Source organism: Mesoplodon densirostris, chromosome 16 (assembly GCF_025265405.1).
Source record: "Mesoplodon densirostris isolate mMesDen1 chromosome 16, mMesDen1 primary haplotype, whole genome shotgun sequence".
NCBI lineage: Eukaryota > Metazoa > Chordata > Mammalia > Artiodactyla > Ziphiidae > Mesoplodon > Mesoplodon densirostris.
This window is the reverse complement of record NC_082676.1, coordinates 72543950-72560541: the sequence shown is the minus strand read 5'-3', so window position 1 is coordinate 72560541 and position 16592 is coordinate 72543950. Positions and strand designations below refer to the sequence as shown.

The 16592-nt window shown below is 39.4% G+C and overlaps 1 protein-coding gene across 3 annotated transcripts in view; it reads right to left on the bottom strand.

Annotated features, from left to right (window-relative positions):
* SHLD1 (shieldin complex subunit 1) overlaps positions 1–16592 on the bottom strand; it is a 103602-nt gene that overhangs the window by 82427 nt on the left and 4583 nt on the right. The window contains exons 1-2 of one of the 3 annotated variants that reach the window (XM_060078159.1): positions 12565–12593; positions 10584–10765 (exon numbers count right to left, since the gene is read on the bottom strand). In XM_060078159.1, the coding sequence (XP_059934142.1) occupies positions 10584–10761 (178 nt within the window). In that variant the 5' untranslated portion in view covers positions 10762–10765; positions 12565–12593. Of the gene's footprint in view, positions 1–10583; positions 10766–12467; positions 12506–12564; positions 12594–16592 lie in introns of those variants that run through there. The other 2 variants (XM_060078160.1, XM_060078158.1) reach the window with 2 other exon arrangements.

Sequence of the window (16592 nt, the reverse complement as noted above, 5' to 3'; positions counted from 1 at the left end):
CTAAAAGTCGTACTAAGCTCACAGACACACCAAAACCCACTATCTGACACAGCCCAGCCCATCAGAGGGAAAAGACTCAGTTCCAATCAACAAAGTGCCGGCACCAGTTCCTCCTACCAGGAAGCTGACACAAGTGCCTGGTCCAACCTCACACACCAGGGGGAAGACACTAAAAGCAAGAGGAACTACGACCCTGAAGCCTGTGGAAAGGAGACCATAAACACAGTAAGTTACACAAAATGAGACAACAGAGAAATATGTTGTAGACAAAGAAGCAAGGTAAAAATCCACAAGACCAAATGAATGAAGAGGAAATACGCAGTCTACCTGAAAAAGAATTCGGAGTAATGATAATAAAGATGATACAAGATCTTGGAAATAGAATGGAGGCACAGATCGAGAAGATACAAGAAATGTTTAACAAGGACCTAGAAGAACTTTCAAAGAACAAATAGTGATAAACAATACAATAACTGAAATGAAAAATACACAGAAGATAGAATAAGTGAGCTGGAAGATAAAATGGTGGAAATAACTGCTGGGGAGCAAAATAAAGAAAAAAGAATGAAAAGAAATGAGGACAGTCTCAGAGACTTCTGCGACAACATTAAATGCACCAACATTCGAATTATAGAGGTCCCAGAAGACGAAGAGAAAGAGAAAAGGGTCTGAGAAAATATTTAAAGAGATTATAGTCAAAAACTTCCCTAACATGAGAAAGGAAATAGCCACCCAAGTCCAGGTAGCACAGAGAGTCCCATACAGGATAAAGCCAAGGAGAAACATGCTGAGACACATATTAAATACAAAAAAAAAATTACAAAGAAAAAATATTAAAAGCAGCAAGGGAAAAGCAACAAATAACATACAAGGGAATCCTCAGAAGGTTAACAGATGATCTTTCAGCAGAAACGCTGCAGGCCAGAAGGGAGTGGCAAGATATATTTAAAGTGATGAAAGGGAGAAACCTACAACCAATATTACTCTACCCAGCAAGGGTCTCATTCAGATTTGACAGAGAAATCAAAAGCTTTACAGACAAGCAAAAGATAAAAGAATAAAGCACCATCAAACCAGCTTTACAACAAAAGCTAAAGGAACTTCTCTAGGCAGGAAACACAAGAGAAGGAAAAGACCTACAAAAACAAACCCAAAACAATTAAGAATATGATAATAGGAAAATACATATCAAAAATTACCTTAAATGTGAATGGATTAAGTGCTCCAAGCAAAAGACACAGTCTGGCTGAATGGATAAAAAACAAGGCCCATATATATGCTGTCTACAAGAGACCCACTTCAAACCTAGGGACACATACAGACTGAAAGTGAGGGGACGGAAAAAGTTATTCCATGCAAATGGAAATCAAAAGAAAGCTGGAGTAGCAATACTCATATCAGACAAAATAGACTTTAAAATAAAGAATGTTACAAGAGACAAGGAAGGACGCTACATAATGATCAATCCAAGAAGATATAACAATTGTAAATATTTATGCACCCAACAGAGGAGCACCTCAATACATAAGGTAAATACTAACAGCCATAAAAGGGGAAATCGACAGTAACACAGTAATAGTGGGGGACTTTAACATTCCACCTATACCAATGGACAGATCATCCAGACAGAAAATTAGTAAGGAAACACAAGCCTTAAATAACACATTAGACCAGATAGATTTCACTGATATTTATAGGACATTCCAACCGAAAGCAGCAGAATACATTCTGTTCTCAAGGGCACATGGAACATTCTCCAGGGTAGATCACATCTTGGGTCACAAATCAAGCCTTTGTAAATTTAAGAAAATTGAAATCGTTATCAAGCATCTTTTCCGACCACAACACTATGAGATTATAAATCTATTACAGGAAAAAAAACCCTAAAAAAAATAAACACATGGAAGCTAAACAATACATTACTAAATAACCAAGAGATCACTGAAGAAATCAAAGAGAAAATCAAAAAATACCTAGAGACAAATGATACTGAAAACACGATGATCCAAAACCTATGGGATGCAGCAAAAGGAGTTCTAAGAGGGAATTTTATAGCAATTCAATCTCACCTCAAGAAATAAGAAAAATCTCAAATAAACAATCTAACCCTACACCTAAGGCAACTAGAGAAAGAAGAACAAAGAAAACCCAAAGTCAGTAGAGGGAAAGAAATCATAAAGATCAGAGCAGAAATAGAAACAAAGAAAACAATAGCAAAGATCAATAAAACTAAAAGCTGGTTCTTTGAGAAGATAAACAAAATTGATAAACCTTTAGCCAGACTCATCAAGAAAAAAGGGAGAGGACTCAAATCAATAAAATTAGAAATGAAAAAGGAGAAGTTACAACTGACACCGTAAAAATACAAAGCATCATAAGAGACTACTACAAGTAGGTATATGCCAAAAAAATGGACAACCTGGAAGAAATGGACAAATTCTTGGAAAGGTACAACCTTCCAAGACTGAACCAGGAAGAAATACAAAATATGAACAGACCAATGACAAGTAATGAAACTGAAACTGTGATTAAAAATCTTCCTGCAAACGGGACTTCCCTGATGGTGCAGTGGTTAAGAATCAGCACTCTCAATGAAGGGGGCCTGGGTTCAATCCCTGGTCAGGGAACTAGGTCCCAGATGCATGCCGCAACTAAGAGTTTGCATGCCTCAACTAAAAAAGATCCAGCATGCCACAACTAAGGAAACAACGTGCCACAACTAAGGAGCCAGCAAGCCACAACTAAGACCCAAGCAACCAATAAATAAATAAAATAAAATAAATATTAAAGAAAAATCTTCCAGGGCTTCCCTGGTGGCGCAGTGGTTGATAGTCCGCCTGCCGATGCAGGGAACACGGGTTCGTGCCCTGGTCTGGGAAGATTCCATATGCCGCGGAGCGACTGGGCCCGTGAGCCAAGGTCGTTGAGCCTGCACGTCCGGAGCCTGTGCTCCACAACGGGAGAGGCCACAACAGAAAGAGGCCCATGTACCACAAAAAAAAAAAAAAAAAAAAATCTTCCAGCAACCAAAAGTCCAGGACCAGATGGCTTCACAGGTGAATTCTATCAAACATTTAGAGGAGAGCTAACACCTATCCTTCTCAACCTCTTCCAAAAAACTGCAGAGGGAGGAATTCTCCTAAGCTCATTCTACGAGGCCACTATCACCCTGATATCAAAACCAGACAAAGAAGTCACAAAAAAGAAAATTAGAGGCCAATATCACTGATGAACATAGATGCAAAAACACTCAACAAAATACTAGCAAACAGAATCCAACAACACATTAAAAGGATCATACACCATGATCAAGTGGGGTTTACCCCAGGAATACAAGGATTCTTCAATATATGCAAATCAGTCAATGTGATATGTCATATTAACAAACTGAAGGATAAAAACCATATGATCATCTCAATAGATGCAAAAAAAGCTTTGGACAAAATTCAACACCCATTTATGATTAAAAACTCTCCAGAAAGTGGGCATAGAGGGAAACTACCTCAACATAATAAAGACCATATATGACAAACCCAAAGCAAACACCATTCTCAGTGGTGAAAAACTGAAAGCATCTCCTCTAAGATCAGGAACAAGACAAGGACGTCCACTCTTGCTACTTTTATTCAACATAGTTTTGGAATTCCTTGCCATGACAATCAGAGAAGAAAACGAAATAAAAGGAATCCAAATTGCAAAAGAAGAAGTAAAACTGTCACTGTTTGCAGATGACATGATACTATACATAGAGAATCATAAAGATGCTACCAGAAAACTACTAGAGCTAATCAGTGAATTTGGTAAAGTTGCAGGATACAAAATTAATGCACAGAAATCTCTTGCATTCCTATACACTAACAATGAGTGATCAGGAAGAGAAGGAAACAATCCCATTCACCACCGCAACAAAAAGAATAAAAAACCTAGGAATAAAACTACCTAAGGAGGTAAAAGATCTGTACTCAGAAAACTGTAAGACACTGATGAAAACAATCAAAGATGACACAAACAGATGGAGATATACCATGTTCTTGGATTGGAAGAATCAATATTGTGAAAATGACTATACTACCCAAAGCAATCTACAGATTCAATTCAATCCCTATCAAATTACCAATGGCATTTTTTACAGAACTAAAACAAAAAATCTTAAAATCTGTATGGTGACACAAAAGACCCTGAACAGCCAAAGCAATCTTGAGGGAAAAAAATGGAGCTGGAGGAATCAGACTCCCTGACTTCAGACTATACTACAAAGTAACAGTAATCAAGACAATATGGTACTGGCACAAAAACAGAAATATAGATCAATGGAACAGGATAGAAATCCCAGAGATAAACCCACACACCTATGGTCAACTAATCTACAACAAAGGAGGCAAAGATATACAGTGGAGAAAAGACAGTCTCTTCAATAAGTGGTGCTGGGAAAACTGGACAGCTACATGTAAAAGAATGAAATTAGAACACTCCCTAATACCACACATAAAAATAAACTCAAAATGGATTAGAGACCTAAATGTAAGACTGGACACTATAAAACTCTTAGAGGAAAACAAAGGAAGAACACTCTTTGATACAAATCACAGCAAGATCTTTTTCAATCCACCTCCTAGAGTAATGGAAATAAAAACAAAAATAAACAAATGGGATCTAATGAAACTTAAAAGCTTTTGCACAGCAAAGGAAACCACAAATAAGACGAAAAGACAACCCTCAGAATGGGAGAAATTATTTGCAAACTAAGCAACTGACAAGGGATTAACCTGCAAAATATACAAACAGCTCATGCAGCTCAATATCAAAGAAACAAACAACCCAATCAAAAAATGGGCAGAAGACCTAAACAGACATTTCTCCAAAGAAGACATACAGATGGCCAACAAACACATGAAAAGATGCTTAACATCACTCACTAATTATTAGAGAAACTGAAATCAAAACTACAGTAAAGTATCACCTCACACCAGTCAGAATGGCCACCATCAAAAAATCTACAAACAATAAATGCTGGAGAGGATGTGGAGAAAAGGGAATCCTCCTACACTATTGGTGGGAATGTAAATTAGTACAGCCACTATGGAGAACAGTATGGAGGTTCCTCAAAAAACTAAAAATAGAACTACCATATGACCCAGCAATCCCACTCCTGGGCATATATCTGGAGAAAACTAGAATTCAAAAAGATACACATGCACCCCAATGTTCATTGCAGCACTACTTACAATAGCCAGAACTTGGAAGCAACCTAAATGTCCATCAATAGAAGAATGGATAAAGAAGATGTGGTACATATATATAATGCAATATTACATAGCCATAAAAAGGAATGAAATTGTGCAATTTGCAGAAACGTGGATGGACCTGGAGACTGTTATACAGAGTGAAGTTAGTCAGAAAAAGAAAAACAAGTATCGTATAATATTGCTTATATGTGGAATCTAGAAAAATTATACAGATGAACTTATTTGCAAAGCGGAAATAGAGACAGAGACATAGAGAATGGATGTATGGTTACCAAGGACGAAAGAGGGGAGTGGAATGAATTGGGAGATTGGGATTGACATATATACACTACTATGTATAAAATAGATACCTAATAAGAACCGAGTGTATAGCACAGGTAACTCTACTCAATGCTCCGTGGTGACCTAAAGAGGGGATATATGTATACGTATAGCTGATTCACTTTGCTGTACAGCAGAAACTAACACAACATTGTAAAGCAACTATACTCCAATAAAAATTAATTTAAAAAAAGGAAGAAATGCAATTTTTTTGAATATTCATATTTAGTTGACTGGGTGTACCTAGTTAACCATTATTATTAAATTATTTAATTATTTGTTTGTTTATTTATTTATTTTGGCTGCATTGGGCCTTTGTCGTCGCACACAGGCTTTCTCTAGTTGCGGTGAGCGAGGGCTGCTCTTCATTGTGGTTCGCGGTCTTCTCATTGCAGTGGCTTCTCTTATTGCAGAGCATGGGCTCTAGGTGTATGGGCTTCAGTCACTGCAGCATGCAGGCCCTAGAGAGTGTGGGCTTCAGTAATTGCAGCACATGGGCTCAATAGTTGTGGCTTGCAGGCTCTAGAGTGCAGGCTCAGTAGTTGTGGCTCACGGGTTTAGTTGCTCCGTGGCATGTCAGATCTTCCTGGACCAGGGATCAAACCTGTGTCCCCTGCATTGGCAGGCAGATTCTTAACCACTGCGCCACCATGGAAGTCCCTGTTCAATGTTTAATTTAGTGACAATTTACTGTAATTATAGATGTCACTATACACAAAGCTTATTTTTATTATGAATTATTTCTTTAGTTTTGGTTAATATAACTGGAATTCCTGCATGAAAAGTAAAATATTTCTAAGCCCATGTATATGTATTTCCATATAGTTTCTATATGAATATGTGAAAGCACAACTTATGAGTGAAGTTTCTCTGCTTTTATATATTCCATTAAAGATAATAATAGAAATAAATAAAATTTTAAAAAAAGAAGAAGAAACTATAGGAGGATAAAGACCAGATGTGAGAAAAGCCAGTTATGAGATTAACAATAATCCAGAAGACAGATGTTACTGGCAGGGACCAGGGTGGTGGCAGTGGAGACAAAGGAGAGCTGACAGGATTTGCTGATAGACAGGATATGAGATTAAAGAGAAAGAAAGAAGTTGAGGATGACTCCCAGGTTTCTGCCTTCTGAACAGAAGGATGGAAGCATTTTTTTGAGATGAGAAAGCCTCAAAGAACAGGTGTGTCTATGTATATATGAGACGGTAGAGGAATCAGGAATTTGGTTTAGGATATGTCAAATTTAGGAAGTCTAATAGAAATCTAAGTGATGATATGAAATACATAGATAGTATAAATGTCAAGCCAGAGATCCAAACTAGAGAGAGAAATCTGGGATTGAGCCGGGTACTGACAGCATATAAGGCCCTGAGACTGGATAAGATCACTCAGGGAAGGGTGTGATGACAGAGGGGAGAGCTGAGGACTCAGCCCTGGGCTCTCCAACACTAAGGGGCTGGAGAGGAAGGAATCAGGCAAAGAAGACTGAGAACAAATAAGACAGAAAAGTAAGAAAAAAACCATAAAATGCTGCTTCCCAGAAAGCCCACTGAAGAAAGAATTCAAGAAGGAAAAAAGTCAATGCTGCTGACAGATCAAGAAGGAGAACGCTTGAGAAGTGACCACTGGATTTAACAATGTGGAGGTCATGACCTTGACAAGAGCTATTTCCATGGAGTGATGGAGATAGAAGCCAGGTTGGAGGGTTTTAGGAGGAACTGGGAGGAGACGAACTGGGGATAACAGGTGTAGATGACTCTTCTGAGGGTTTTCTGTAGAAGAGAACAGAGGAATGAGTCTGTAACTAGATGGGGATTTGGGGTCTAGGGTGGGCATTTTGTTAAGATGGGAGCTATTAAAGCACGTTAGTATGATCATGAGAATGGCCAGTAGAGGTGGGATCTACGATGCAGGAGATTACTAGAAGTGACGACCTTGAGTAGATGAAAGCAGACAGGAAGAGAAGGACAGGCAGGGATGGGTCTCCCACGGAAGGAGGGAAGGAAGCTGATGGATGTGAAGTGTGAGTGTGTGCTCATTCTCTTTTGAGTGCTTCTGTTTTCTTGATTAAATAGGAAACCAAGATTATCAGCTGAGAGAGAGGTTGAAGGAGGTAATGGGGATTTGCAAAGAGAGAAGAAGATACTACAAAGTCATCCAAGAGTGCAGGAGGATGAACATGCTAGGAAAATAGTGGGTGATGGATGGGCAGCAAGGAGGCTCAACTTGAGGTAGGAGGTCATGAATTTAATGGATCTTGTCATGAGGATGTGGAGAAAAGGGAACCCTCCTACACTGTTGATGGGAATGTAAATTGGTGCAGCCACTGTGGAAAATAGTATGGAGTTTTCTCAGAAAACTAAAGGAGAACTACCACGTGACTCAGAAATTCCACTCCTGGGTACCTATCTGAAAAAAACAAAATCACTAATTAAAGAAGATACATGTACCCCAATATTCATAGCAGCATTACTTACAATTACTAAGATATGGAAGCAACCTAAGTGTCCATCAACAGATGAATGGATAAAGAAGATGTGGTACACACACACACACACACACACACACACACACACGCACAATGGAATACTGCTCAGCCATAAACAAGAATGAAATTTTGCCATTTGCAACAACATGGATGGACTTGGAAGGTATTATGCTAAGTTAAAGAAGTCAGACCACTTACATGTAGAATCTAAAAAATAAACTAGGGACTTCCCTAGTGGTCCAGTGGTTAAGAATCCGCCTTCCAATGCAGGGGACGCAGGTTCAATCCCTGGAGGGGGAACTAAGACGCCACAAAGCAACTAAGCCCGTGCGCCACAACTACTGAGCTTGCATGCCTTAACTAGAGAGCCCATGTACCACAAACTACAGAGCCCATGCGCTCTGGAACCTGTGTGCCGCAACTAGAGAGAAGCTCACGCACCACAACTAGAGACAAACCCACAGACCACAACTAGAGAGAAGCCCAAGCACCGCAATGAAGAGCCCAAGCACTGCAACGAAGAGCCCAAGCGCTGCAACGAAAGATCCCACATGCCTCAACGAAGATCCCGCGTGCTGCAACTAAGAACCAATGCAGCCAAAAATTTTTTTAAATAAATAAATAAAATAAAATAAATTTAAAATAAATAAATAAATAAATAAAACTAGTGAGTATAACAAAAAAGAAACAGACTCACAGATATAGAGAACAAACTAGTGGTTACCAGTGGGGAGAAGGAAGGGAGGAGGGGCAGGATGGCGTAGGGGATTAAGAGGTACAAACTATTATGTACAAAATAAATAAGCTACAAGGATATATTATACAACACAGGGAATATCGCCCATATTTTATAATAACTATAAGTGGAGTATAACCTTTAAAAATAGTGAATCACTATGTTGTACACGTGTAACATATAATATTGCACATAAATTACAGCTCAATTAAAAAAAAATGGAGCCTAGTCAGCGTGGTGGTGTGTTGAGGCGCCCAGGTGCTGAACTCATGAAGAGCTGGATTTCCAAAGCCTACCACGTGCCAGGCATTACACCTCATACACTTTGACCCTCATTATGGCTGCCCCATGACAAGGTAGGCATTACTATCTCCATTTTACAAATGAAGGAACCAAGACATGGAGGCCAAGTGACTTGCCCAAGGCAAAACCACAGAAAGAAGCAGAACCAGAATTCAAACTAGACAGTAAAATGCAGCACCACCCCTCCCCATGCCGTGCAAAATGGTTGTCTCAGGATACGAGTGCTCCTTCCCATGTTTAGACCTTGATAAGGGCTTCCAGAAGAATCTTTTTTCATGAAATGTCTAGATTTTAAACAAGTACTCCAATATAAATAGTGCAATGGTCAACTCAATTCAAGTTAATAACAGTTGCTTTCTTTGGGATGGAAAGTAATGTAGAGGCAGCAGGATGGGAAGGGGAGAGGAAAGGTTAAATGAACTAAGATTCTGAGCCTAGAAAGAAAAAGGATAAGAAATACTCTAATTCTTGCTCTGGAACTAAATTAAACAGCAATCTGACTGATCCTGATGACTATGTCCTGAAAATCAGAACAGAATCATCAGGGAGTTTAAAAGTATTGTTTTTTCATAGAATTCTTAAAGATAATGACAGGTACACACCCTATGTACTTACCAATGTTGAATTCATCTTCATTAAGGCCCACATTTTCTTAGTACCTGCGTGCTCTTTAAAAATATATATTTGGGTTTCTTAATATTAACAACAACAATAATAATAGCACCAGAATACTGTAATGGCAATTGACTGAGCACCAATGTATGGCAAACACTATGATGTGTCCCTGCACTGTTCCCTGAGTTAAACCTACTCCATGAAGCAAGCATTTTGATCCCCATTTTGTAGATGATTCTGGAACTCAGAGGGGTTAAGAAATACGACCTGAGTCACACAACCAGTAAGTGGCAAAGCTTTGAATATGTGGACCTACAGGCCTGGATTAGGCAATAAACAGGGAGGAGATGGGCTTTACAACCAGAGATGGTCACTAACTATGTCAAAGAATTATCATTAAGCTTAAAAAACAGACTTTTCGGCAATTCGGTCAGGGAAACTTACAGAAAAGTTGTTACCTAAATCCAGAGTATACTTCATAAGAGGAACACTAAAGTCCCTATGACACACAACAGGCCCACATGGCTCTTTTCTGAAGTTTTAAAAGAACAAAACAAAAAAAACAATTCTACCCTCTCCCTAGTGAACCAAGTGCTCCCTGCCTCTAAATGGATTTGGATGGAGATCAGAAAGGGACTCAGACAAAAAGGCCTCCAGGAAACAGCTCCTTGTCCTGGTTCCACCAGGGAGGCTGTCCTTTGAAGTCTCTCCCAACAGTTTTGCTTAGATAAGATGTTTTTCTCCCTGAGACAATGAATGATTCCTCAGAGATCTGCCTTTGGAAGACAGAGAAACAAACTATCACATATAGGTATATGTCAGGATTTGTTTGTTTGTTCAATGTTAGTTTGTTTTAAACTGTGCTTCTTACCTGGATCCGTATCAGAAGAGCAAGGAATAGAAAGGGCTTCCTCAGAACTATAAGCCTCACTGTTGGCCTCCTGGCTGGGTCTCTGCAACACGTAATCCCTTATGTCATAAGCTGATGGCAGGTCCAAAGCACTGCTCTCCTCTGACTGGCTTCCTGGAGTGGCTTCCTGATTTGCCATAGTCCTGCCATGGAAGAAATAAAACAATTCAATAGAGAAGGCATTGTGTAAGAGGAGCCTCCATTATAGCCATGGCTTAAAGCACCTTAAAGGCCAAACAACAGGAGAACCAAAATAATTTACTTTCCTGTTATTAACAGTCTTCCTTGTCTTCACTTTACTTTCCTGTTATTAATGGTCTTCCTTGTCTTTGCTTTAGACCCAGTATTTGTTTACCATGTTTCTTCATCATGAGAAACAAATAACTCTCAGCAGAGAAAGAAACCATGAATCATTTCAGCTGGAAAGTGAACTGCTTGCCTGATAAGGATGAAATACTGTACAGCACTATAATCCAAGGACTACACAAATATTTAATGAGATGGGAAACGGTCCATGATATGTTAAATGGAAAAAGATTTAAAAACTATAGGTAGGGTTTGATCCATATTTTATAAAATACCGTGTGTGGGATGTGTGTGTATGCAATATGCAGACCTATAGCTAGAAAAGAAGGTCAGAAGGTTATATCCCAAATTAATTCCAGTGATAATTAACTCAGTGGTTTAATTTCTGGGTAGTGAAATTACAGGCGATTTGCATCTTCTTCTGTGGCCTTCAGACAACTGTTAACATGCCAGGCCCCAGGGATGCAAGGATGAATGTGATAGACACCTCCTTTGAGTTGCTCAGGTTGGGATGATCCAAACACAGAGACAGACAGTGCTAACACCATGATAAGATGAAGAGGCGCCCAGAGAGGGGCAGTAGGCTTTCTGGAGGAGGCTGTCCCCAAGTGTGGGGCAGGCCATGGCCAGGGGACAGTATGAACCCCAGAGGAACCAGCTTGGGCAACCACAAGTGGCAAGAGGTGTTGAAAGTTTTGGACATTTCTTGTTAAAAATTAGGTGTCCCTCACCCCTCCTGGTTGATGTCTATGTGTGGGCTGGAGGGTTCTTTGCAGTACATCCAGCCCTGCCCACCTCTCTGTAAAATAATTATGGGCGTGGGGAGATCCTGGACCCTCTGCTACTCTCTGCCTCTTAAGTTGTCATCAGTAAATCTTACTATGGTCAACAGCACACCCTGTGACTACCACAGGCCACCATGTACCATGCAGAGGAGACACATGGTCAGATCTGCAGATTTGGCAGCTGGACAGCAGGCAATCTCAGGAACAACAGGAATTCAGACAACTGTTGTGGTCCCGGTGAGAGAGGAAGAGCATGTGAATGAGGGCAGGGCACTAGCAGCCAAGAGCAGGGGACAGATTAAGAAGATATTGAGGAACAGAAATAAGAGTCGAACTTAATAACTGAATGGACAAAAGGGCTAAAGAGGAACCAGAAGTCAACAAAGAGTGGTAGCTTCAGTGACAGGGTTGTATTCTCAACTGAGTGAGAGCAGACAGGAGAAGGATAGGTTTGGGAGGAGGCAGTATGCCAAAGTATGGGATATTATCCAGCTGTTAAAATGACAGTCAGAACTTGAAAGATCTATGTCTGAATGACAGAAGCAATTTCAGAATAACATGAACAGTATAATAATACGAGTAGTTAACATTTATTAAGTGCTTTTTGGTGGCCAGGCATTGTGCTAAGAGCTTCATCTGCAACAGCCCTATGAAGCAGGTAATCTTATTATTACCCTCATCTACAGATAGTCAGCCCCAAACACAGGAGAAGTAGAGTAACTAGCCCAAGGAAACCCGTCCAGAAAGTACCAACCTAGGATGAACCCAGCTCCAGAGCCTCCTGACTGCAGCCCAAACTACCACCTGATCAAGCAAAGATAGAAGGTGTAAAAACAAATCAACAGAGAGACCTGGCAAGACCCCTCTCATTTGAGGACACCCAGTCACATGCTGTTGTGGACATTCGCTCAGGCAGACAGTGAGCCAAGACATCAGCTGATTGCTTCTGGAAGGAGTGAGGTGATCAAGATTCCCAAAGAAGCAAGAACATCCTGTCTTTGCACGCTGCTATATTAGCCAACCAAGCCCGGCGTTTCAGCAAACACCTCTGCTGCAGGCATCTATGGCTCCTCTTTCTGCCCTCATCTTACCAAACACTGCTCTGGAGGTTTCTGGAAGGGAACAAACAGGTTAATAAATGACAGCCATGTATCCTGCTTGCCTACAAAGGTGTCTTTAAATCAGCCAGCAACAGAAGTCGTTATTAATGACATGGAACAAAAGGAATCCTTTTTGAAAACACATAGCACCTTGATGTGATATCTATCTTTTCTTTTATAATCACTTATATTAAATGTCAAATACGTCCCAAACTGCTTATTTGAACGAAAAAAACGATCTACTGAAAGGCAGAATCCTGTTTATTACAAAATAAGTACCTGTGCATGTAAAACAGTATTTGGGACTCAATGAATTTGTACAGGAGAAATCAAATAATAGGGACAGGTGAGACCCTTCTAATGATCTGAAACTACCTAGGCTGGCCAAGTAGAACGCAATGATTATCCTTTGCCCCAAAACTTTTGATATGTGGTTTAATTTCCTTCTCCAGAAGTACTTATTTCCTTCTCTTAAAGGTGCTTTAATTACACAATCTAAGTATTATTTTCCAATACTTGTGAGTATAGGATGCCTTGTGACTGCAGGCACAAGAAGTTTCTCAGTACATAAATACCTGCTTACCAAGAGAAAGCAGCCATTGCTCTACAGATTCTTACAAATCTACAAAAACAACTCAGTCAGGGTCCATGTATAAGAAGCAGTTTAATTTCATTTACTTTTTTCTTTTTCTTTTTTTTTTGGCCGCACCATGTGGCTTGCGGGATCTTAGTTCCCCAACCAGGGACTAAACCCAGGCCATGGCAGTGAAGTGCCAAGTCCTAACCACTGGACTGCCAGGGAACTACGTACTTTTTTTGTTTTTTTCCAATTAAGTCTCTTTCCTCCCAATATTTTACATGAAAAATTTCAAACAAAGGATAGTGGAAAGAATTTAATACAGTGACCATCCATATAGCTACTGCCTAGATTTCTTTATTCTTACTCAAGTTACTTAAACACCAAAACAAAACCAAAAACAGTTCACCCATTTCTTCCACCACTCTCCCCAGCCACTTCTGACAACCACCAATCTGCTCTCTGTATCTATAAGCTTAATATAAAGTATTTGTATTTCTCTGACTCATTTCACTTATAATGCTCTCAGGGCTATTCATGTTATTGCAAATAGCAAGATTTCATTCTTTTTTATGGCTGAATAATATTACACTGTACATATATATCACACCTTCCTTATTCACTCATCCATCAGTGGACCCTTAGGTTGTTTTTCTATCTTGGCTATTATAAATAATGCTGCAATGAACATGGGGGTGCATATATCTTTTCTAATTAGTGTTCTTGTTTTCTTTGGATAAATACTCAAAATTGGAATTCCTGGATCATATGGTAGTTCTATTTTTAACTTTTTGAGGAACCTCCACACTTTTCTATAGTGGCACCAATTTACATTGCCATGAGGTTTCCATTTTCTCTACATCTATGCCAATACTTGTTATTTCTAGTCTCTATTTATTTATTTATTTATTGGCCTCGCCCTGCGGCCTGTGGGATCCTAGTTCCCTGACCAGGGATCGAACGTGCACCGCTGCATTGGAAGCGCAGAGTCTTAACCACTGGACCACCAGTCTTTTTGATATTAGCCCTTCTGACAGGTGTGAGGTGATATCTCATTGTGGTTCTGATTTGCATTTCCCTGATGATTAATGATGTAGAACATCTTTTCATGTACCTGTTGGCCATCCATATTTCTTCTTGGGAAAAAATGTCTATTCATATCTTCTACACATTTTTTAATTGGATTGGTTGTTTTTTTGCTATTGAGTTATATGGGTTCTTTATATATTTTAGATATTAGCCCCTTATCAGATATATGATTTGCAAATACCTTCTCCCATTTAGTAGGTTGCCTTTTCATTTGTTGATGGTTTCCTTTGCTGTGCAAAAGATTTTTAGTTTAATATAGTCCCACCTGTTTATTTTTGCTTTTGTTGCTTTTGGTTTTGGTGTCAGATTCAAAAAATCATCATCAAGACCTATGTCAAAGGGACTTCCCTGGTGGCACAGTGGTTAAGAATCTGCCTGCCATTACAGGGGACACGGGTTCGAGCCCTGGTCTGGGATGATCCCACGTGCCACAGAGCAACTAAGCCCCGTGCACCACAACTACTGAGCCTGCGCTCTAGAGCCTGCGAGCCACAACTACTGAAGTCCCTGCGTCTAGAACCCATGCTCCGCAACAAGAGAAGCCACCACAATGAGAAGCTGGTGCACCGCAATGAAGAGTAGCCCCCACTCACCGCAACTAGAGAAAGCCCACAAGAAGCAACGAAGACGCAATGCAGCCAAAAATAAAGAAATAAATAATTTTTTAAAAAAGACGTATGTCAAGGACTTTATCACCTCTATTTTCTTCTAGGATTTTTACAGTTTTAGGTCTCAAGCTCAAGTCTTTAATCCATTTTGAGTTAATTTTTGTGTATGGTGGTCCAATTTCATTCTTTTTCATGTGCTGTCAATTTTCCTAGCACTATTTATTGAAGAGGCTGTCCTTTCCCCATTGGACACTCTTGTCTCCTTTCTCATAAATTAATTGATATATGCACAGGTTTATTTCTGAGCTCTCTATTCTGTTCCACTGATTTATGTGTCTGTTTTTATGCCAATACCATAGTGTTTTAATTATTATAGCTTTGTAATATAGTTTGAAATAAGGGCACATGATGCCTGCAGCTTTGTTCTTTCTCAAGATTGCTGTGGCTATTTGGAATCTTTCATAGTTCTAAAATTTTTGTATTTTTTTGTTTGTTTTATTACTGTGAAAAATGTCATTGGGATTTTGCTAGGTACTGAATTGAATCTGTATATTGTTTGGGGTAGCATGGACATTGTAATATTAATTCTTTCAATCCATGAGCACAGAATATCTTTCCATTTATTTGTGTCTTCTTCAGTTTATTTCATTAATGTCTTATAGTTTTCACTGTACAGGTCTTTCACTTTCTTGGTTAAATTTATTCCTAGGTAAAAACAAAAATCTTTTAAAAAGAAAAAGAAAAAACTTATTCCTAGGTATTTTATTTTATTTATTTCATTTATTTTATTTATTTATTTATTTTTGCAGTACACGGACCTCTCACTGTTGTGGCCTCTCCCGTTGCGGAGCACAGGCTCCGGACGCGCAGGCCCAGCGGCCATGGCTCACGGGCCCAGCCGCTCCGCGGCATGTGGGATCCTCCCGGACCGGGGCATGAACCCACGTCCCCTGCATCGGCAGGCGGACTCTCAACCACTGCACCACCAGGGAAGCCCTATTTTATTATTTTTGATGCAATTGTAAATGGGGCTGTATTCTTAATTTCTCTGTGATAGTTCATTATGCAACCGACTTTTGTGTGTTGATTTTGTATCTTGCAACTTTGCTGAATTTGTTTATTAGTTCTAACAGTTTGTTGATGGAGTCTTTAGGGTTTTCCATATATAATATCATGTCATCTTCAAACAGTGACAGTTTTACTTCTTCCTTTCTAATAGAGATGCCTTTTACTTCTTTTTCTTGCCTAACTGCTCTGGCTAGAGCTTCCAGTACTATGTTAAATAGAAGTGGCAAAAGCAGGCATCACTGTCTTGTTCCTAATCTTAGCTGTGGGCTTGTCACATATGGCCTTTTCCTAGATTTCATAATTAACATTTTACTGATTTTCTTTATCAGATAACCACCTATCCAGCTCTATTTTCATCCATCAATTCACTTATTTTTATACATATTTCCATTTAAAAATTGATATAATGAAAGCTTCTGAGGGGATGTGTATGATAT